This window comes from Pteropus alecto, unplaced genomic scaffold (assembly GCF_000325575.1).
Source record: "Pteropus alecto unplaced genomic scaffold, ASM32557v1 scaffold20, whole genome shotgun sequence".
NCBI classification, from domain to species: Eukaryota; Metazoa; Chordata; class Mammalia; order Chiroptera; family Pteropodidae; genus Pteropus; species Pteropus alecto.
In genome coordinates, this window is record NW_006436298.1 from 37753365 (window position 1) to 37777918 (window position 24554).

General features: G+C 31.3%; 1 protein-coding gene across 3 annotated transcripts in view; it reads left to right on the forward strand.

Moving 5' to 3' along the window:
- YTHDC2 (YTH domain containing 2) overlaps positions 1–24554 on the forward strand; it is a 59783-nt gene that overhangs the window by 27162 nt on the left and 8067 nt on the right. For all 3 annotated transcript variants that reach the window (XM_025047798.1, XM_006913287.3, XM_015590486.2), the window contains 14 exons: positions 772–950; positions 1199–1295; positions 1376–1463; positions 1550–1630; positions 3527–3609; positions 6610–6715; positions 8443–8562; positions 8892–9164; positions 11203–11329; positions 12403–12608; positions 12954–13149; positions 14983–15092; positions 16048–16340; positions 20393–20570. In XM_025047798.1, the coding sequence (XP_024903566.1) occupies positions 772–950; positions 1199–1295; positions 1376–1463; positions 1550–1630; positions 3527–3609; positions 6610–6715; positions 8443–8562; positions 8892–9164; positions 11203–11329; positions 12403–12608; positions 12954–13149; positions 14983–15092; positions 16048–16340; positions 20393–20570 (2137 nt within the window). The remainder of the gene's footprint in view (positions 1–771; positions 951–1198; positions 1296–1375; positions 1464–1549; positions 1631–3526; positions 3610–6609; positions 6716–8442; positions 8563–8891; positions 9165–11202; positions 11330–12402; positions 12609–12953; positions 13150–14982; positions 15093–16047; positions 16341–20392; positions 20571–24554) is intronic.

Consider the following 24554-nt stretch of genomic DNA (forward strand, 5'->3'; position numbering starts at 1 on the left):
TGGGAATGATATAATATGTGGTCTTTTGTGATTGGCTCTTTCACCTAACATAATGTTTTCAAGGTTCATCAATATTGTAGCATCTTTTTTCTGACTAATATCCTGTTCTATGGATAGGCTACATCAATTGATGAGAATTTTGGTGGTTTCCACTTTTTTGATTGTTATGAATAACACTGGTATGAACATTTATATGCTAATTTTTATGTGGACATATATGTTTATTTCTTTTGTATATATAACTTAGAGTAGAATTGCTGTGGCATATGGTGGTAACACTATGTTTAACATTTTGAGGAACTGTCACATTGTTTTCCTTAGTGGCTGTACTATTTTACATTCCCAATAGCAGTGTATGATATCTGTTGATATCTGTTCCAATTCTCCACACCCTCTCTAACACTTATTATTGTCTGTCTTTTTGATTATAGTCATCCTAATGCATATGAGGTGGTATTTTATTGTGGTTTTGATTTTCATTTCTCTGTGACTAAAAATGTTGAGCATTTTTTCATGTGCTTATTGGCCATTTGTATATTTTCTTTGGAGAAATGTCTTCAGATTGTGTTTTTTAAAAAGCACTTATTGCCAAGTTTTACTTTGAATAATATATTTGATACCAAAAAAATGAATATATTATAGCTAGAACATTAAGTATCACTTGCTCTCCTTAGTATATACTGAAGATTTGAAAGACATAATGGGGCTCATTGAGCCTTAAAGGGTTATCTTTTTAATGAAAATTGACTTGGTCTTTTTTTTATTTTTTAGTGCTTCATTGGAGTTTGGAAATCTAGATGAAAGTTCTCTGGTTCAAACAAATGGAAGTGACCTCAGTGCAGAAGACAGAGAACTCTTGAAAGCTTATCATCATAGTTTCGATGATGAAAAAGTAGACTTGGATTTGATCATGCATCTTCTATATAATATCTGCCATAATTGTGATGCTGGTAAATAAATATTGTTTAAGAGACTAGGAACAAAAATGTATACTTTGATTTAAAAATTAATATTTTGTGTGTACAAATTTTTATATAATTTCTTGACAATAATACATAATCTCATAAGTGTCATCTTATAAGTATTATAGTTTATCAGTCCTTGAAAACATGTTGTAGAGTTCATTATAGCTAATTCTGCTGATTAGTTCTAGTTTTACAATGAGATTTAATATTAAAAGAAATCATTCTTCTCCCAGGTGCAATATTAATTTTCCTACCTGGATATGATGAAATTGTTGGACTGAGAGATCGCATCCTATTTGATGACAAGCGGTTTGCTGACAATACACATAGGTAAAAGCTAAAGCTTTATATTTGTTGCTTTAAATAAAAGATAGGTACGATAGTATATTTTTTCTTTCAATTGTCAACAGATATCAAGTCTTTATGCTTCATTCAAATATGCAAACATCTGATCAAAAGAAAGTATTAAAAAACCCACCTACAGGTGTTCGAAAAATAGTAAGCTTCATAAAATCTTCTTTTTTCCATTTTATTAGTCATTGGTTCTGTTTTCATATTAAGTGTACCATGACATCTCATTGCAGATCCTTTCCACCAATATTGCTGAAACCAGCATCACAGTCAATGATGTTGTCTTTGTTATTGATTCTGGTAAGGTGAAAGAGGTATGTATGTATGGATAAGTTGTATTTTCAGCTCAAATGAGGGAGGTTATGTTCCATTCAAATAAATGCTTTTATAAGCAGAATTCACGTTAGAGGGAAAATTTCTGATTCTAGATAAATTGAACATTGTAAATGTTGATTTCACTAAAGTAAACGTTCTATCTTAAACAATTCGGTATCTAGGATCTATCTTGTTATTTTAACAAATTATACAAAAAAAAAAATAGATTTTGCTCACCAAATACTGGGAAGAAAGTAAAGGTTTTGTCTAGTTACAGTGAAAATTTTGTCAGACAATGTAGGAATTTGATTAAATATTTTTTGTTTTTTTTCCTATATATGGGAATGCCCATGTTCTTGTCCATTGTTATATCTTCAGTGCTCTGCATATAGTAGGTATTCAAAATATATTTAATGCAAGCGAACCATGCTGAGATAAAGTAAACAAAACCGTGGACCCATCACTTAATTTTATAAAAATAAATTTCATTGGAACACTGCTATGTCTATTCTTTTACTTGTTTATGGCTGCTTTCACACTGTAAGGGTGGATTTGAGTAATTGCATCAGAGACCCTCTGCAAAGGTTAAAATATTTAGTATCATCCCCCCTGCTATTAACAAAAGGCAGCATTTATTTCCTTTGAGTATTGGAATGCCTGGTAACTCTCAATACCCTTAATTTTGGTAGATCTTTTCACTGAAAGAATTGAAAGTGATACAGATAGTTGATTTTTTAAGGAAAGAAATGTCTGTGTTGTAGAACGCAAATTATGTCTGTTCTAGTGGATATAAATGATAATTTTTAATGTGAAAAATTTGTTAATTACTTTATATTGTTTTCAAAGTAATTTTTGGATTATCTTATAAAAATACAATTTTATTGTAAAATTTGGACATTTCATTAAAGGAGGGATAAATTTTAGTTTTTTATTTTTTAATTTTATTTTTTTAAATAAGAGAATAATGATGAATATTATCACTAAAAGTCTGAATAGTATCAGTGAAAATTCAAATTTTATTGCCCTAAAATTATGTAAAACTCATGATGTAGATTTTGAATATTTTAGAAATTAATTTCTTTAGGTGTTATTTATCAAGTAAACCATGGTTTAGAACATGATGGAAGTGTCAAAAGTTATTTTACATACAATATTGACAGGTGTAACATTTTACTAAAAATTAAATAAGCAGCATCTTTTCTAAAAATCCCACAATTAAACTATTACGAGAACACATTTGTATTTGTTCTATATAGTTAATTTTTGAAAGGGAGAATATATGTCACTGAATGATTGAAGTATATATTTTAGTTAGGAGTGTAGTCTTTTAAAATATTTCTCTACAGTAAATTTTCACTTTAAATTCTTTGAGGAAGTATGGGAGCTATAACATTCTGGATAGGCTAACTGCGTTAGTGTCCTAGCTTAGCAGGAGGTAAAATGGAAGGGATTAAAAGTTTTTCACTTTGGGATAGGATTCGTTTAGTGATTGTTATTTTTATTCCTCCAGATCCACTCCCTGGAAAGTATTTTGGGAAACCGTGTTTTTCTGGTCCTTCCTATTCCCCACAATGATATAAATCTGATAGAAAATGACATGATGAAAATAGATCAGTTCTTTCCAATTTTGATGCCTTATGGGAACTGACTGCTATTATCCAACTGTAGCAGAAACAAATAGCTCAGCAAGGCACTCAGATCTTCTGAGTTTAGTTTCCATTTTTTTTCTTAGAATGTTTATAATCTGGATTTAAAAAAAATTGTACCCACTTCTAATTATCTAATCAAGAGGGGCTTTGAATTAAATTTGGCATATTAAAATATATTTGTAATTTTTTTTGTTATTTCTTTTGAAATACCTTTGCTGTTTTAATATGATGATTTAAATATTACAGAAATCCTTTGATGCACTGAATTTTGTTACAATGTTAAAAATGGTTTGGATTTCCAAAGCTAGTGCCATACAACGAAAAGGCAGGTAATGTATATTTAATGTACATTCACTCAATTGCCTGTAAAATGGAAACATTTTCATATGTATTACATACTAATGTATATTCTACTTTCTCTAAAATGTTAAGATTTTCATATTCATCTTAATTTTTATATTATTTTTGCAAAGCCTACTATTTTAATACTTCTTTATAAAATCAAATGATGGTTCTGTTAAAATTAAAAATTTTTGCCTAGTATAATCAACATTGAGAAGATGTAAGAAACTTAAAAATAAAAGCAAAATACTAAACATTTGCAATACAAAACAAAGAACTAATTTTGTATTATACAAAAAATCTTTTTAAAATTAGTTAATAAAAACCAATACGTTAACCTCACACCGGCCACCTTATATATATTTCTAAAGAAATGCAACTTAATGAGATACTGTTTTTGCTTATCAGATTGATGCTGGTGAAAATGCTTAACAGTACACACAACAATTAGCAAAAGCATAGACCAGTAGTAGGCTTTCATAGTTTGCTGATCGGAGTGTAAATTGGTGTAATTTCTTCAGAGGGCAATTTGAAACTGTTTAACCAAATCTACCCTTTGTCAGTGGATTCTGTTTCTCATAATTTATCCTGAGTATACTTGCACATGTGTGCAAAGATGTATGTTTAAGAATGCTTTTTGTAACATTGTTTGCAATAATGTAAAGTTTGGGTACACTGTAATGTCTATCAATAGTGAGATGGTTAAATAAATTATGTTATAGCCACACAATGTATACTAAGTAACTGTTAAAAGGAAAAATAGAGATGTATGTTTTTATGTGGAATGAGTTTTCAGAGTATACTATTAATTGAAAAAAGTAAGGTATAGAACATGTGTCTTTATTTTATTGTGCTAAAGAATATATGTATCTGTATATATATTTGGACACAAATGCAATGTTAAGTCTGAGAGGAACACTAAAAAACAATTGTTGAAAAGGATTTGTGGAGCTCTTGAAGGAGGGAGACCTAATTTTCATTTTATACATTTTTACAGTTTGATTATTTACTTTAGGACGTGCTTGCATTTTTTCGTTTTTAAAGACAATATAAAAAAGTATTGTGTTTTTTAGTAATTATTTGAGTAATTTTCCTTGCATTTTAACAGGAAAACATCTAATGCTGACTTTAAAAGAATGTCTCATACTGAAGAGGGTGAATACATTATTTCTGTAGTTGTAAATTCATAGAATGCCCTTGAGGCTTTGTTGTAGTTACTGTGTTAGTTGTCCTCTTATGACAAAGTGTGGCTTGACACATTGAACTGGATTTATATGCTGTTATTAATATATCATGAGGGATAAAAATCAGAAATTGTAGAAATAATTAGTCATTTTTTTCAACAATTTTTTTTATAGCCTTTACTGTTCAAGTTTAGGGATGCAATGATGAATAAATTATGGTCTGATGAGTAAATTTTGAGGGGGGGGAATGTTGCAGTCCATCTTGAAGTCCAGTAAATTAATTTTAATACTATATGATCTGTGCTACAGCTGGATAATGCTTTTAGAGGAGTTAATGTAGAATCAGAGATAAATATGAATAAAGAGGTATTGTGGAAAGTCATTTCTGTCATAAAGGAAGTATACACAAAGGCATAAAGGCAAGAGTGAGCAAGAAAGTTGTTTGGATGGAGTTTAGAGGAGAAAATAAGAAATGAGTGGAAAGAGATAAGTTGCAGGCCACTATATGTTCCCTTCCTCCCTCCCTCCCTCTCTTTCTCTCTCTCTCCCTCTCTTCTTAATAAATCAGAGATGGGAGGGTTGTAGTATTCTTTCAGTTCTTTGAAGAATAAATTGGTAGAGACAAAAATGATGGTTGGAGGTGCCTTCATTAATAATTCCATTTATAATAAGGGAGAGATGAGAGTAGCCTGGATTGTTATAGTGGTGGTAGAAATAAAGAGAAGCAGGTAATTAATTGAGGTGATATTAAGGAGAGTAGTTTTAGTGATCATCTGTCCAAGGGTTGAGGGGTAAAGAATCGAGTAGAGTCAAGGATGTCATATAGGTTTCTGTCTTAGAAAATTTTGTGGATAGTGGTGCCATTGTCCGATAGGGAAAATGGGAAAAGTGGCTCTGTTGGGGAAAATAATTAACTTTTGATTGTATTAAGTTTGAAATGACTGTGGAAACTCAAGTGGAGCTAAGAGGCTTCTGAAGTATAAGTCTAGAATTAGAATAAGAAGATCTAGATGGATGGAAATTGAAGTAAGGAGGATAATTAAGATCACCTTGGGAGAGAAGGAAGAGTAATGAGAGCAGAGGTCTGAGAAAAACCTCGGGAACATCAACGTTTAAGGACTAGGCAAAGATAGAAATCTCTCAAGAGAGGCTGGAAAGATGGGAAAGCTAATGGGTGTACAGAGAGGAAAGTATTTGATGAAGGAAAGAATAGTCCAACAATGTCAGATTTTGTAACTCGTATCACATTGTGTTCTATTTGGCACTCTGGACTGTGAGCTTTGTGAGGATAGGGATATGTCTGTATCTTTATCACTTAGCATTTTCAACCTTGCCATTAGCTGATATAGCGACTTTGAGTGAAATTAAGATCCTGCTTTTCCTCATGATATTTTTCTGTTACTTCCCAGAAAATTATACAAGTCTTTATGATGATGGGGTAAATGACACTCCCTTAGAATTGTGTAATGCATAATTTACACAATCCCAGTCAGTCTGAACACAGTGCTTAGTATTAGCTTAGTAAAGTTGATTAAATTTAAATTACCATATATTTATTCATGTTTTATTTCTTACTTTCACACGTAATTTTTAAAAATTTTTAACCATTACCCTAGATGGTATATCAGGTAGGTATCATTCATTAATCTCACTTTATAAATGAGATAATTGAATCCTAGACAAGTGAAGTGCCATCTGAAAGGATTCATAGAGGATAAGTATCAAAGTAGAGATTCAAACTTAGTTTCCTTACTATCATCTTTATTACTTGTTTAAATCTTAATTTTGTGTTTTACTTTTAAGGGCAGGACGATGTAGACCTGGAATTTGTTTCCGGCTGTTCAGTAGACTCCGATTCCAAAATATGTTGGAATTTCAGACTCCAGAACTTTTGAGAATGCCATTACAGGTAGAAGTTCACTTAACTCTAAAAGTCTATTTTTGAGGGTGAAGAAGGAGAGGGACCATTTCAATTTGTGCTGATTGGACTTTTAAATAATCAATTTATAAAACAGAATTAGAAAATATATATTATAGAGGGTGATTATGTATATAACTAATATTTTTTTCTATATAAGAAAATTTAATCCATAAACCTCTAAAGTTTTAAAGAATTACTCGAATGCATTTAAATTATTGTACAGTTTATACTGTTTGCTTTTATGAACATTCTAGGAGTCTGTCAACTACATAGTGTTCACCTTTTACATTCTCACTGAGGATTACAAAACAAATTATTTAATACCAAGATCTCAGTTTAAGATGCTGAGATTACCTTGGTAGATATGGAACTGAGTTCACCGAGATTACCTGGCTTTTATTATTTTCCTTTAGGTTTTCTGACTTCATTGAATAGCCAGACATTGTATTTTTTAGGGAAAACTACTAGCAGTACATTAATTGGATTCTTTGGTGTGCTGAGCTGGATGCCTTTTAAGAGACTCTCGTTCATACTTTTAGTATTCACGTACTTGGATGACTTCCCACTTCCTCATGCTCATGTGCCAGTTTCCTTTTCTCTTAGGATAAAATACAACATTCTTAACAAGTGCCTAAATTATCTCTCCTGCTTGTGTCTCCAGTTTTAATTTTTGCCTTTGGTCCTCTCACGTACCAGAAGTTTTAATTTCCTAAGCACATCATATTTGTTTCTGTCTTAGAGCCTTCATATGTGCTATCCCCTCTCCCTAGACTCTTCCCCTTATTTCTTTATATAATTAACTCTTATTCAATCTTTATATCTTAGTTCAAGTGTCATTTCCTCAGAGAAATTATCTTTGACTTCCCGTGGCCTCCTTCTCCTGCTTGTCCCTAAACTTAACTAATCTTTTGTTTTACCTCTTCAGTTACCTTATCACTTGTCACAATTGTAATTAAGGAGTTAATTATATAATTATTCTGTTTTTCACACTAAATGAAAACTCCATGAGGACAGATACTTGTCCTACAGTCTGCCCTCTTCTTTTTCTTCATCTTGCTGCACAGCGCCTAGCACCTAGTAAACACTTAAATATTTGTTGAATAGATAAAATATTCCAGAAAATAATATAAAGGAAAAAAGAGATAGTTTGGATAGTAACTCTTATTGCTACATGTAAGAACTATGTGAGGAGATTTTGCCAGTGGTAGCAATGGTAATCTTGACATGAATTGATGGAAGGTATTCGTAAAAGTTCTGGCATCTTGGACAAAGTATGAGCCCATCTTTCATAGAAAGACATTGTTCCCTCTACTGTTCATTTTAGTCAGAGACTCTACTAGTCTTTGTTTGGGAACTATAGTTCCCATAATTTCTTTAAAAATAGAAATTAATTCTAAAGTTCAGTATTTTATTTTTTATATTATTTTTTATTTTTCAATTACAATTGACAATATTATTTTATATTCGTTTCAGGTATACAGCATAGTGGTTAGATACTTATATAATTTATGAATTAGTCCCCTGATAAATCTAGCATCTACCTGGCACCATGCACAGTTATTATATTATTTACTGTATTCTTTATGCTATAGTTTTTATCCCTGTGACTGTTTTGTAACTGTCAATGCGAAAAGGTATGGAGGTTCCTCAAATAATTAAAAATAGAACTACATAAATTTCAATATTTCAAAATTATGTGTTATTCTTATTTATAGGAACTTTGTTTACATACCAAGCTGTTAGCCCCAGTTAATTGTCCAATTGCTGATTTCCTTATGAAAGCTCCTGAACCTCCACCAGCTCTAATTGTAAGAAATGCTGTACAGATGCTCAAGGTTGGTGTCTTAGTAGTTTTATTTTACCTTACTTGAAATTTACTTTACTTTACTTAAAATTTAAACCAAATGAGAATATGGTTTTAACTAATTTTGTACTTTAAAAAAATTATCTTAAATAATCATGCACTTTGAATAATACTGTTGTGGTAATTATAATAAAACAGTAAGTATATATTTTTTTATATATTTAAAGCAAAACATATATTTTAACGAGATGTGATAGCAAAAGAAAATTTACATTCTTATTTCTTACAGATTTTTAAGTGTGGTTTGATTAAACATAGTTTTTGGTCATGTCAAATTCTGTTTTATATCTTTGTATTTAGACAATAGATGCAATGGATACATGGGAAGATCTCACTGAACTGGGATATCATTTGGCTGACTTGCCAGTAGAACCACATCTTGGTAAAATGGTCCTGTGTGCTGTTGTTTTAAAGTGTCTGGACCCCATCCTTACAATTGCCTGCACACTAGCGTATCGAGATCCTTTTGTCCTGCCAACCCAGGCCTCTCAAAAACGTGCAGCTATGCTTTGTAGAAAACGTTTCACTGCAGGAACTTTCAGTGATCATATGGCACTTCTCAGAGCATTTCAGGTACTATTATTGTCATTTTATTTCTGAAAATGTTTCTGGTTAAACACACTTCTGGGACAAACATAACAAATAAAAAGATAGATTTTAGTTTTGTTTCATTATAAAGCCACAAATTTAATAATAGCTCAGAAAAAAAATCTACTGTTAATATCTTAAATTATCAATTTTTCTTTACTGTTTAATTTTCACCTTATAGGAATATGCGTATTAACCAATGTCACCCTAATAAATTTAATAAGAAAATAAAAGAAATATGTGTATTATATGTATGTATATATTTATTTTTATTTATACTTGTATTGATTTTTAATACCCAAGTTCCTTATCTTTCAATCATAGCTTGGGCAAAGAATGCTCTAAAATTTTAGTTAAGAAACGTCGTATTATTCAAAATATATAGAACAAAGCTGGGAAGACAATGATCTTGAATTTAATATTTATTTATTGATTTTTTTAGAGTACATATTTTTTATGTGCTCAAGACACTATGCTAATAATTTTATAAAGCAAAATCCAAAAATCACAAAATCTATTAAGATAATAGTGAGAAATCAAAGAAAGTGCTAAATAGGAAAGAAAAGATAGGGAAAGTGGGACTCTGAGTAAAAGAATGCTATATAATTTAGAAATTTAGATGTGTGGGGAAGAATATATTATTTCTTGAAAAGGTAGACATGTGTATTCTTAAATTCTCTTGAATGTAGGCTATGCTTGTACAGTTTTTAAAAATTTCATTTTGTTTATGCAGAAAGTACTCTTTTCTAGGCTTATAAGATTTTTACAATACATACAATTAAAAAAATAATTGCAAGCTCTTTTGTGAGCATTTTTGAATAATAGATAATGAATTGCTATTAATGGAGTCTATTAGACACCGTATATTATAGTAGATCAATTGAGTGATAATAATTAGGGGAAATTTAGAGAATTCCTGTCTATTCTTTGCTTTTCCCCAGCTCCTTCAAAAGCAGAGAGGATAAATTACTATTTTGATCTTTCAGTTATGTTCCAAAGCAAGAGAAGTCATTTTCAAAGAGGAGCTGTTTTATACTGCACGTAGATGGTGTCTAGAAATCCCACTTTCCATTCTCAGACAGATAGGAGTTTGATGCAGAGGTTATTTTTGGAGGAATGGAATGGCAGGATTCTTAGATATAAATGGTATTATGATGGCTTTGTTGAAAAACCTCCATAGTTTGGTGGAGGAAAATTAGCAGACATATCTAAAAGGTAAATATTTTTACATAGCTGGTCATTAGGTTACCTTATACTTAGTTCTCCTTGGATTTTGTGACCTCAATGACTTTTATAGCATTTGAGTATAGATTAACTAATGATAAATTTTATTTAATCATAAAGTCTTAGATTTTATTTTTTATATTTAATTTTTAAATTATTTTTTAAAAATGAGATAAAATTGACATGTAAGTTTCAAGTGTACAACATAATGATACACACTAGTCATCCATATTGCAGAATCATCACAGTAAGTCTAGTAAGCATCCATTATCACACATAGTTACAATTTTTTTCTCTTGTGACAAGAACTTTTAAGTTCTATCTAGTCTGTTAACTAGACTTATTGTGGAGATTGTTTTACAATATATACAAATATCGAATCACTATGTTATACACTTGAAAGTTATATAATGTTATGTTAATTATATCTCAATTTAATAAAGTTTATTTAAAAAAAAAAGATCTACTCTCTTAGCAACTTCAAAATATATTATACCGTGTTCTTAACTATAGTCACCATACTGTACCTTACATACCCAATACTTAAACTTATTTTATATCTGGAAGTTTGTGCCTTTTGACCACCATTAACTCCCACTTCCCCCACGCCACACTGTTGGCAACCACCAATCTGTTCTCTGTATCTACAAATTTGTTTTGTTTTTGTTTTTATAGTCTTAGATTTCATAAAATAGAAGAAGAATTGACCTTGGGTGGTTAATGTGCTTTTCAGTTACTTTGCTGCCTAACTAAGAAGTGATTGATAAATGTGTCTTGTTATACAATTATATTTTTGTAGGCATGGCAGAAAGCACGAAGTGATGGGTGGGAGCGAGCCTTTTGTGAAAAGAATTTTCTTTCACAAGCTACCATGGAAATAATCATAGGCATGAGAACTCAGTTGCTTGGTCAACTTAGAGCATCAGGTAAAGCTTTCCCCAAAGAATCTATTTAAATCACCGAGAATACCCTGCCCATATCTCATAGTATTTCTAGTGTTAACTGATACCATCTTATGTTATTTTTATGACATTATCATGTATGCCTTATATTTATGAACTGCTTTGTGGATGTCTCTGTGAACTCAACTTTTGTTTGTTAATTAAAAAAAGTGATATTGCAGAAGCGTAGTTGAGAAATGTATGAATATCTTTGGATATTGTTGTCAATGAGCAATTTATAAAGTATTTGTTGGCAAAAATCAATTTGGATATTAGATATTATATTTTAAATTAGATAGTTATATTTTATCACTTAATTATTTAGCTTTATGAAATAAAAATTATAAAAATTTAAGTAGATTAGCATGAATGTTGGTTTTCATATTTTTGGAATATGAAACAAGTAATCACTTGAAGGCACTTTGGTTTTTTTTAAAAGAGAATACCAATGTTGCTATTTTATTTTAGAATTGCTTCCTTGAATTTTTTTTTTTTTTTTTTGAGTAGCATATACTACATTGAAGAAAGAGTCAAAAGAAAAGTGCCAGAGCCTGGATTCATGGATTAGTTGAAGTAGCAAAGTAATGTAACGGATGAACCAGAAGATTAGAATTTTCTCAAATGTGGGGAAATGTGAAGGACTTTTGTAATTCAGCAAGAATGCTCTAGATTTAGTCAACTTCACCTCCAGAATTAGTGTTTATCATAATTAAAATGTTATTAATACCTGTCAGAAGAATGGTTTAGCATTTCAGCTGTGATTTTAGATGTTTCAGATGGCAGCTTATAAAGAACTTTATTTCAAGAATGTGTATTTTTTAAAAATTCTCTAAGTCCCCCAAGGATCTTCTACTTTCTTTAGCCTGAGCAAACCCAGACTTTCTTAGAACATTGATTCTCTATTTTAAATTTTCCAGAGGAGATTTTATTAATTTCTGTGGACTTTGAATATCATTAAACTTATATGAGTTATACAATTTTTTGTAACAAACAAACAAATTTAAAAGTATATTTTAAACAATAGAAAAACTTGGTGTGTTTTTTTCTCTTCTTTCTAGGTTTTGTTAGAGCACGAGGAGGTGGTGACATTAGAGATGTTAACACAAATTCTGAGAACTGGGCTGTTGTTAAAGCTGCATTGGTGGCAGGCATGTATCCTAATTTAGTCCATGTGGACAGAGAGAATGTATTGTTGACAGGGCCAAAGGAGAAAAAAGTACGGTTTCATCCTACTTCAGTTCTCAGTCAGCCTCAATATAAAAAGGTAAAACATTTTTAATGCTCTTAGGCTTTGAGGTGAAACTAATCTAATTTAGATGGTTGAAGATTAACAAAAAAATGCTTCAAATACTGAACTGCTTTAAGAAAATAATTAGTTATATATGTATAATTCAGTATTGGAACAAAATTTTGATTAAATTTTAGAGTTGGAAGAGGTAATATGTTAAGTAATGTGGACTTTTGTACAAACTACATAATCGGTGACTCGCTTTAATTTTTGCTTGGATATTCATTATCTGTTTCATTGAGGGACTTTATATTTTAAATGTTTGCCAGTAAATTATATGAAAATACTGTTAACAATTTTTAAAATTTATTTTCCTAATAGATTCCTCCAGCCAATGGTCAAGCTGCAGCAATTCAGGCACTGCCCACAGATTGGCTTATTTATGATGAAATGACCAGAGCCCATCGAATAGCTAACATTAGATGTTGTTCAGCAGTTACACCTGTAACTGTATTAGTATTCTGTGGACCAGCAAGGTTGGCAAGTAATGCTCTTCAGGAACCTACATCTTTTCGAGGTAAATGTATTATGAAGGACATAAAAGTCTATTTGAAAGGATTTTCTTTTTCTTTTTACTAAACCAAACAAATTTTGAAATTACAAAAATTTTGTAGTATTTTGCTATATTAAGACTAATTAGAGAATACTAAAGCATACCACTGTTCTTGAAATCAATTTCTAAGGTAACTTGATATTGATTTTGTGCAGTTTTGATTAATCTTGCTGATAGGAAGTTTGTTTTTCCCTGAATTTAAATTATAGTTTAATGTAAATAAAGGTAATTATTTAAAGGAAATAATAATAGTAATAGCCATCCATAATATTATTACCCTTATGCAAACATTTTTTGTATTATGTTTTCTCTATGTGTACATATTTTAAATTATTTTACCCATCCAGTTCTTTTATATTCTGCTATTTTCACTATACAGAATATAAAAAACATTTTGAATAGTTTATATTAATGGCTGCAAAATATTCTTTCACATTAAAATGACATAATGCATTTAAAATGTTGCTTTACAGTTGAACATCTTGATTGTTTCAAACTTTTTGCTATTCAATGATTTAGCAAATATTTTTTGTGCAAATACTATATGTTAGGTGCTGTGCTAGGCATTGAGGATATAACAGAAAACGGGATAGACCAGCGTTTCTGTCCTTAAGAGTTTACATGGTAGCTTGGGGGTAGACATACAGCAAAAAGTGAGTAGTCTTCAATGTACTGTGAAGGCAATAAAAGACAGCTGCCTTAGGGGTGAGCCACTTTAGAAAGGGACCCTAGACAAATTTCTCAGGGGAGATGTGATTTAAGTTGAGACTTAAAGTATAAGAAGAAGCCAGCCATGTGAAGATACATAAGTAAGCTCTAGGTACAAGAAGCTGGCAAGGATCAGGATTCTGCACAGAAAGGTTATGTGATTGGAAGCACGATGATCAAGGAGAGAGTGGGGTAGAATAAGGTAGAAAGAGAGGCATGGACTTGTAAGACATGGTAAATGTAAGGGATGATATCGAAGGGTTTTAAGTAAAGGAGTGACATGATGTGATTTACATTACAAAGGTCATTTTAGCTGTGAGAATGGCTTGCTAAAGGAGCAAGAATGGAAGGGAGGAGGCAGGTTGAGGTTTTGCCTGGTCTTTTGACGTAATGATGGCTCAGAACTACAGTGGTGGCAGCTGATATGAAGAGAAGTAGATTCAATATAATGTTGGAGGTAGTTCTAGTAACTTCTGGATCGAATGTGGGTGAAGAGTGAAAGGGAGGAGTCATTAACTCTCAGGATTTGGCTGTAGTAGCTTGCTGAATAATTGATGCCACTTATTTGAGACTGAGAAAACTGGGAGGAACAGGTTGTATAGGGGAGAAGGCAAAAGTTCTGTTTTAGACGTGTTAAGTTTGAGATAGCTAAGGCATCCTAAAGATTTTTTTTTTTTTTTTCTGAAGGCAGTTAGATTTACATGTCTGGGGCTCAGGTTAGAAGCCTGGGCTAACAATACAAATTTGGAGGTCATCAGCTTAATAGATGATATTAAAGACATGAGGGTTCTTGACAAAATTTAGGGAAATTCTGATATTTGAAATTTGAATAGAAGAAGAGTGGCCAGGTGTTATGTTGTGATTAGAGATTATAGTCTTCACAATATCTTTTTTTCCCTTTCCCTCCATTTAAATATCGAGATTGAGTTTGTCATCTACTATGTTTGGAGACCTCTCCAAACACAAATTGTTAGGATAGCAGGAAGATTTCTGTAAATATGGAGTATCTATATTTACTTGCTTTTTTTTTTTGCTGTGACATAACATGGTAAAAGTGAAAATTTTTTTCTTTCGATATGTGTTGAACAGCGGATGGTATTCCTAATGACAGCAGCGATAGTGAAATGGAAGATAGAACTACTGCTAACTTGGCAGCTTTGAAACTTGATGAGTGGCTCAGTTTCAAACTAGAGCCTGAGGTAAGTTGCTTTTTAGTAGTGTGATATATTTAGTAGTGTGATATATTCAGTTAGTATGAATTTATATACAATATGGTGGAAATTATATCTTTAATATTGAGCTCTTAGTATTAGAGAATGCAACTTGTTTTTAAGTTTTCATAGGGCCCTTGTGTATTCTCTGCTATATTTGGGTTCATTCCAATAGAAGATTTGAAAAACCTAGGTGTGGAGCAGTATTTAAGCATGGTAATGTTTGAGTATTTCTATGTATATAGGAAAATATTGAATATTGGGTACACAAGAACTCATTTTATTTTGTATAACTTTTTCTAAGAGAAAAATATGAGTTCATTCAGTTTTCATTTTTCACATATTCTCTGAATTGGGAAAGATGAATTTTTCTTTTCAAATAAAAAATTTTCTTGACAAAGGCTTCCCTTAATTACATCTCTACTTTTAAAGATCATTTTATACCCCTCTTTTTTTTATAGCTAAGCCAGTCAACACTGTCTAGATTTACTTTTTTACCATTCATTCATTCATCACTTCAATCTACTGTACTCTCACTTCCATTTCTGTCAGCCTTTCACTTCACAGAAATTGTAATTGCTAAGGCCAACATTGTCCAGCCTACTATCCTTGACAAATTTGACCTTTCATGCTCGGCACCGTTGTCTATACCCTTCTTTTTGTAATTTTGTCCTTCTCCATTTTTCCTCCTCACCCCTGCCTCAACTTCTTTATCACCAGTTTCACTTGATTTTGTGTCTCTAGTGCCTCAAATGTGATAAATAAAACATTTTATTTCATTCATGAAATAAAAAGAATGAACTTAGTAGTAAATTATATGAAATGTAAAACTCATTCTTTGGAAATGGTTGCAGATCTTAAATAATAAATAAATAGGTATCTTTCAACTGCGATGTACATTTTGCATGTATTTATTTGAACTGAGGAAACTATTTTATGACAGGCAGCCAGTTTATTGCTGCAGCTCAGACAGAAGTGGCACAGCTTATTTTTACGCCGAATGAGAGCTCCATCTAAACCTTGGTCTCAAGTTGATGAAGCTACCATTAGAGCAATTATAGCTGTTTTAAGTACTGAAGAACAGTCAGCAGGTTTACAACAACCATCTGGGATTGGCCAAAGGCCAAGGCCTATGTCTTCAGAAGAACTTCCTTTGGCATCATCTTGGAGGTCAAATAACAGTAGAAAAACGTCAGCAGATACTGAATTTTCTGATGAGTCTACTACTGCAGAAAGGTAAATTTATAACATTTTATTAAAATGGGAGACATTTTCTCCAGGAAAATGGGTTATTTATCATTGAATCATGTGCTTTTATAATATTTAGAAATTACTTTCTTATAGTAAAGATACACAAGAAGATTACAATAAGATGGGAAGAGATTTTTACTTTTAAAACATAATTCTTATAAGTATTAAGATACTATGAAGTCATAAGATAAAATGAAGGATGGTAGAGGACAAACATCTTTTCACTGTATCTGTGAATTATTTAATAAGGAAAATTTTTGTCAGGAAAAACAATGTTTAATTTCTAGAATTCACAAATTTAGGGTCTGTTAAAAAGATAACATTTAAAAAATATGTTTTAGTTAATATATGTCAAGTGACATCTTTTGTAGATACCCTACAGCAAGAAGTATTGGCTATGGCCATTTAAAAGAACAACTTCCCCTCTGTTATTACCTAGGTATCAAAATTGCTGATTAGTATTCCTATAGAAAAATCATCTATTCATTCATTCAGTCAGTCTCTCAGTGACACACTGAATGCCTGTTCTTGGTGTGAGGGACATAACAATGTACAAAACAGACAGGATCTTTTCTTCCAGAGAGTTTACATTTTATTGAGGAGAGGCATATAATAAGTAAAAAATTTACTATTGTGATGAACTTTGTTACAATTTAGCATCGGATGTGATATTTTTATCATATGCCTATCAATAATAAGAAAGCTCTTAAATTGAATTATTTGTCCAAAAATGTCTTATAATATAATAGTGGTTATAATGAATCATGGGCCATGATTCAGAAATATTTCTTGTAAACATATTTATTAGAATCAAATTTGTTTCTTTATATCAGAAAAAAAATTTTTTCATTAGAATTGATAAGACAACGTTTTGCTTGTGATGCTAGTTTTTGCAATATCGATGATAAGAATATGATTTCACTGTTTAAAAACTGAAAATAGAAACAATGGAAACAAAAGATGTGATGTGATGCTTACTATTTTTCAAGGATCAGATGGGGTTCTTTTGATTATGTTTTGTATATGTCAATGAAGCATAAAGGCTTCATCAGTTTAGACTTCAGTTAAAGGGAAATAATACATGTTGGGTTTCAAGTACTCCAGATATTACGTTTTAGGAATAATTCATCCAGTTGCCAAGAAAACCTCATAATATGTATGCCTGAGCCTTTCTCTCTGATATAGACCTTTCTGAGTGAAAGGAGAATAGTGAAAAGCACATTTTCTGTTTAGACACCCCTCACTTTTTGAAAAGATTGTTCTCAAAGCTTACTTGATCAATGAATGTTTAGAATGTGTGAATACATTTCCATAGAAATCGTTATATGTTAGTGTTACATAGAAAACCTGTTAGATTCAAAAAGACCGTATGTATATATGTGTGTGTATAAACACGTGTGTATATATGTGTGTGTGTCTATTCACACACACATTTTTCAAAAAAAGCCTCCTTTTTCCTTTATAAAATACATACTCATTTAATAAAGAAAGAAAATCAGAATTATAAAGTGTAATATTAGTTATACTTTAGAAACTGATTGTCTTATAAATTCATTTTTTTTACCTGTGATACTAGAATCAACCATTTTTATTTTCTTACAAGTTGCAGTCTGGTATTCTTCATTATCTTACCTGTTGAACAGCAGGAAAGAGAATTTCATCTACTTTCAGACTTTTGGTAGTATTAATATGTAATGCCTGGAGTTGACATATCTTGGTAAGGAATAGAATGAAAACTCTTAGGCATATTTATTTTTGAATAGGAAAGTTATAATCTTTGTGGGATTACTTATTGGAGAAAGGGTGTTTGTAGTTAGAGTTTTCACTCTAGGATGGCAAGATATAGAGTAGCTAATTTCTTTTAATAAAGCATTTATTGAAACTATTTAAAAATAGTTTAAAAAACTATTAAAATAATAGAAATTGCCCATGTCTCATCTTAAAATCAAACCAATAGTTTTTCTTGTCATTTTCTAAATAATAATTTGATGGCAGACGACAAACATCTTTTCTATAAGAAAAATGAGATATGTAGATGAGTTTTCTATCAGAACTCTTTGTTCGTCTTAAATGAAAATTTAGGTGGAAGGGTGTATGGAAATACTTTGTTTCTACATGAATGAAAATTTTATGGGAGGCCAAATAGGAGAGAGAAAAAAGGTAGAATAGAACTCAGAGTAAAAGATAATTTGAAAACTACAAAAGTAGACATGTAGTTCTACTGAAAACATTTTTATTTTAGTATGGTTTTACCCTCATTAAGTTCTGTCACCTAATTTTTGGATTAGGAAACAGGGTTAAGAATGATGGAATTTTAGAGTTTGAAACTAGATAATTCATTGAACTTCAATTCATGAGAGAGAAAAAACCCTAAAAAGTTATTTTTTACAGTTCTTATCAAATTGTTGTTAATGATTCAGGTATGCATTCATTATATACTTTTTTATAGTATCTTTAGGTTTTAGCTGTTTTATTTTATTTATGAAAGAACTAATCCTTGATCTAAGATATGTATTGAAAATGAAGTGAATTGTAGGTATAAGCTATTTCAACTTGTTGTGAAGGCAGAGTAATTGTAATTACAAGACTCTATGGAAGCTTATGAATTATTGAACATTTAGCCTTTTTCTTTTAAATTTATTTATTATAAGTTGTTAAACACAGCAAAGTAAATGATATACCATAATGAACTCCATATTCCATATTCAATAGTTACCAAGATTTTCACCTACTTGCTGTATCTACCCAAATATTTTTCTCTTGTGCTTTCTTCCTTTTTAATTTATATATTTCAAGATAAATCTCACACGTCATGTTATTTTACCCTTCCATATTTAAATATGCATCTCTTAAAAATAGAGGCATTTTCCCCACATAATCAAAGTTCAATGATCAGTTCCAATAAAATGATTATTTCCCCACTTCTCAAACAATAGATTTATTTGAATTAGCATACAGGGAAGGTTCATGCATTGGATTAGAGTATCATGTTCCTTGAATCTCTTGTGAGGTTCTTCTGTTGACTTTTTTGAAGAAACTAGGTTAGTGGTACTGTGAGACGTACAGCAAGTCTTCGAATAATGCCATTTTGTTCAAAGTGGTTTTGTTATAATGTTGATGAGATGCCATAGGGACTTAACTCTTGTTTATATCAATTAGCCTATTGTAAAATTGGTTTCATTATACATTGCTTCACTTAAAGTCACAGAATCTGTCGACAATATTGAGTGCTTACTGAATCACATACTGGATTTGTCTCTTTTGTTTCTTCCTTGCATGATATATTGCTATACCTTAAGTATTTCATGTAAACTAGTAGTGCTCAGTGTTTGTTTAGATGCAATGTTTTGGCAAGAATATTTTATAGGTTGTGCTGTGAACTTATATTGTACAACTTTAGAAAATAAGAGTTTTTTAAATGTCTGGTTGTTTAACAAAGACATATACTTTTTAAGCTCAGGTAAGTTAAGAGACTTGCCCAGGATCACATACATAGTTAGGTGTAAATTTAATACTGTCCTAGAAATCTTTCTCCTGAATCTAGTGCAGCATTATATTTACTTTAGCATACTGTAATTTTTAGTATGCTTTTAAAATATATTTTACTTGGCCGTAAGATATTCTTGAAGCTAGAAGGGAAATGGAGTGGGTTATATTCTAGTAAGGGCAATTAGCATAAGTGTATTTAAATAAATTATAATATTAAAAGACATTAAATATCGATATAAAATATAATTGTTAAAGACCTCTCCTATGCCATCATAAAAGAGGTTAGGAATTGTGTAAGGGAAATAATACTTGAGTAATTGTTGATATTAAGTTAAAGACTGTAGATTGTTTTAAATGTATTTTTACCTATTTTTTTGTCCTAGTAATCCAGCTGTTTCTTAATTTCTAAACAAATGGAAGAATGAAATTCCCTTTTTAAATAATATTCTATCAATCATAAAGTCATTGAAACTTTGATTTGAAATGGCACCTGCTTTGTACTATGAACTTATATATAACTGATCTTTGATTCTTCTTTCTCACTTAAGAGTGTTGATGAAATCTCCATCTCCAGCACTACATCCACCTCAGAAGTACAAAGATAGAGGAATTTTACATCCCAAACGAAGCACTGATGACCGATCAGATCAATCTTCTGTGAAATCTACAGATAGCAGTAGTTACCCAAGTCCGTGTGCTAGTCCTTCTCCTCCGTCCTCAGGAAAGGTAGAGTATTTAAAGCTGACGTAGCAAGGAACAGATTTGTAGCATATTTTTATCTAAACAAAATTGTAAACCAAATCTTTTCAGTTACTAGTTATGGCCTCTGTTCTAGATACATATTTAAAGCTTGCAAACTTGAGACACCTGAGTAAATTCGTTAGTTTTTCTGCCTGCCAAGTTGTTCCAGTTATTACCATCTTGAGGTGCTTTAAAACTAATTATCTTTAGAACTTTATTTTAAAACAAGTAATAAGAAGCTTATTTTAATTTTGGTTTATAATTTTAGAATCGAAAATAATGGTTTCTTTCAATTATTAATTGATTTCTTCAGTTCAGTGGTTATAAAACGAGACAGGATGGGGTTAGGAAGATAGGAAGTGTTGATAAGGAACTGAGAACTATGTAACTTTCAAAAAAACTTGTAATATGAATGATTTCAAATGTTTAGAATATGTTTACTTTTACTTCCCTGCATTGTTGGTACCTGAGTAAGTATTTGATTAGGGTTATTTAACTGTATGTTGTGTTGTGGTGAAAATGTCTGCTGAAACATTTGTTAAATAAGAGGAAAAAAATGTTTTTGTAGATTTGCTTTTTTAAGTTTTAGTTTTTTTAAAAAAAAATACCTTTATAAGGTATAATTTATACACAAAAGAATTCACCGATTTAAACTGCACGATTTAGTGCGTTTTGACAAATGGATACTATCAGGTAACCATACCACAGTCATGTACCAAAAGTCCCTTCCACCCTGGCTCCTGGCAACCATTGAACTGCACTCTGCCCCTAGAGTTTTGCCTTTTCTGGAATTTTCTGTAAATAAAATCATGTATGTAGTTTATTGTGAATAATTTATTTTACTTTTAAAATTCATTTTTGAGGGTATTGGTTTAATCTATGAGAGTTCCATTTACTCCATATTCTTGACAATACTTGATATTATTAGTATTTTTAATTTTATCCCTTGTAGTGAGTATAGAGTGATATCCCCTTGTAGTTTTAATTTGCATTACCCCAGTGACTAATGATGAGCATCATTTCATGTTCTTATTTACCATTCCTGCATCTTCTTTGGTGAAATATATGTTCAAATTTTTGTTCAACTTTTTTAGGTTGTTTATTGGTTATTTTCTTTACTTAGTAGTAAGAGTTTTTAATACATTCTGGATATAAGTATTAATTATATGTGTTTTGCAAATTTTTTCTAATAGTCTTTGCTTATTTTTATTTTCCTAGGTGTCTTTTGATGAATAAATATTTTTAATTTTGACAAAGACATTTATTCTATTTTTTTCTATTTTGGTTTAATCTGTTTTTTTTTTTTTTTTCTATTATGGTTCATATTTTTTTTTGTCCTAAGAAATCTTTGTCTAGCCCAGATTACATAGATTTTCTCCTGTGTTTTCTTTTAGAAATTTTATAGTTGGAGCTCTTACATTTAGATATATAATCTATTTCGAGTTAATTTTTATTTATAGGTCAAGGATCATTTTTTAGTGTTTACCTGTATGTAATTGTTCCACCACCATTTGTTGAAAAGATTATTCTTTTTCCATTAAATTACCTTGGCACCTTTGTCAAAAATCAGTGGACCCTAAATATGTGTTCTTTTTTAGGACTCTAATCTTTCTCATTGATCTGTATACTTCTCTTTTTGCCAATGCTACAGTGACTTGATTATAGTAGCCTAAAAGTAACTTTATAGTAAGACTTAAAATCAGTTAGTGTGTTTTCTTTTTTTTCCTTTTTTTGGGAAGAATTAAAAAATTGTTTTTAATGAAATACAATTCACATAACATAAAGTTCACCTTTTAAACCATTTTACAGTATAATTAAGTGGTTTTCCAAAATTACATTTACAATATTGTGCAACAATCACCACTATTTAATTCGGAAAATTTCCATCACTCCAAAAAGCAATCCCATATTTCTCATTTACCCTCTTCCTCCATCTCCTGGCAACCACTAAACTGCTTTCTGTCTCTATGGACCTTCTTGTTCTGGACATTTTATCTTAATGGACTCATATGGTCATACAATACATAGCCCTTACTGTCTCGCTCCTTTCACTTAACATAATATTTTCAAGGTTCATTCATGTTGTAGCATGCATCATCACTTAATTCCTTTTTATAGATGAATAATAGTATTCTTTTGCATGGTCTGTTAGTTACTCAGGCTGCCATACAAAATACCACAGACCAGATAGCTTAACAGAAATTCATTTTCTCACAGTTATGTAGGTAGAGGTCCAAGATCAAGATGCTATAAGGGTTGGTTTGTGGTGAGACTTCTCTTCCTGGCTTGTAGGCAGCTGCCTTTTTGCTGTTGTCCTTATATGACCTCTTTTCTGCACATGCACTGAAAGAGAGAGCTCTGATGTCTCTTCCTCTTCTTATAAGGATACCAACCCTGTAGGATTAGGGTCCCACCCTTATGATGTCATTTAACCTTAATTACCACCCTAAAGGCCCTATCCCCAAACACATTCATATTTGGGATTAGGGACTCAACATATGAATTTTGAAGAAGACATAATTTAGTTTCTAACACATGAACATACCAAATTTTCTTTATCCATTCATTGGTGGACATCTGGGTTGGTTCTATTTTTTTATTATTATGAATAATGCTGCTATGGACATTCATGCACAGGCTTTTTTGTGGACATATGTTTTCAATTTTTTTTAAATTAAAATTATTGGGGTGATATAAAATTTTATAGGTTTCAAGCGTATAATTTAATAATATGTCATATGTATATTACATCGTGTGTTCATCACTCAAAGTAAAATTTCCTTGCATCACCAAACATTTGACCCCCGTTACCTCTCTCTACCTCCTCTGTGTACTCCTCCTTCTGCTAACCACTAGTCCACTGTCCGTGTACATGAGACTTTGTTTGTTGCTTTCAGTTTTATATCCCACATATGAGTAAAATCATATGGTTCTCAACTTTTTCTGTCTGGCTTATTTTGCTTAGCATGATAATCTCAAGATCCATCCATGTTGTCACAAATGGCAGTATTTCATCTTTTCTTATGGCTGAGTAGTATTTTATTGTATATATGTACCACATCTTTATCCCATCATCTGTCGAAGGACACTTCAGTTGTTTCCATGTCGTGGCCATCTTGAATAATGCTGCTATGAACATTGGGGTACATATATCTTTGTGGATAAATGTTTTCAAGTTTTTTGGGTAAATACCTAGAGGATAGATTGCTGGGTCACATGGTAATTCTATTCTTAGTTTTTCGAGGAAACGCCATGCTGTTTTCCATAGTGACTGTACCAATTTGCAGTCCCAGTAGCAGTGTATGAGGGTTCCTTTTTCCCCACAACCTCTCCAACACTTGTTATTACTTGTCCTGTTGATGATAGCCACTCTAACAGGTGTAAGGTGGTATCATTGTGGTTTTGGTTCGCATTTCCCTTATAACTAGTGAAGTTGAGCATCTTTTCATACGTCTGTTGTCCATTTGTATATCTTCTCGGGAGGAGTGTCTGTTCAGGCCTTCTGCCTTTTTTTTTTTTTTTTTAATTGGATTGTTTTTTATTGTTGAGTAGTATAAGTTCTTTCTATATTTTGGATATTAGGTCCTTATGGTAATTTTACAAATATATTCTTTCATTTGGATGGTTGCCTCTTTGCTTTGTCAATGGTTTCTTTTCCTGTGAAGAAGTTTTTTAGTCTGATATAGTCCCATTGTAGCAGTCTAGTTTCATTCTTTTGCCTGTGGCTTTCCAATTTTCCCAGCACCATTTTTTGAAGAGGCTTTCCTTTCTCTATTGTATGTTTTTGGCTCCTTTGTCAAAGATTATTTGCCCATATATACAGGGGTTTATTTCTGGATTCTCGGTTCTGTTCCTTTGGCCTGTGTCTGTTTCTCTGCCAATACCATGCCATTTGGGTTATTGTCATTTTGTAGTATAATTTGAAGTCAAGCAGATTGATACCTCTGGCCTTGTTCTTTTTTCTCAGGA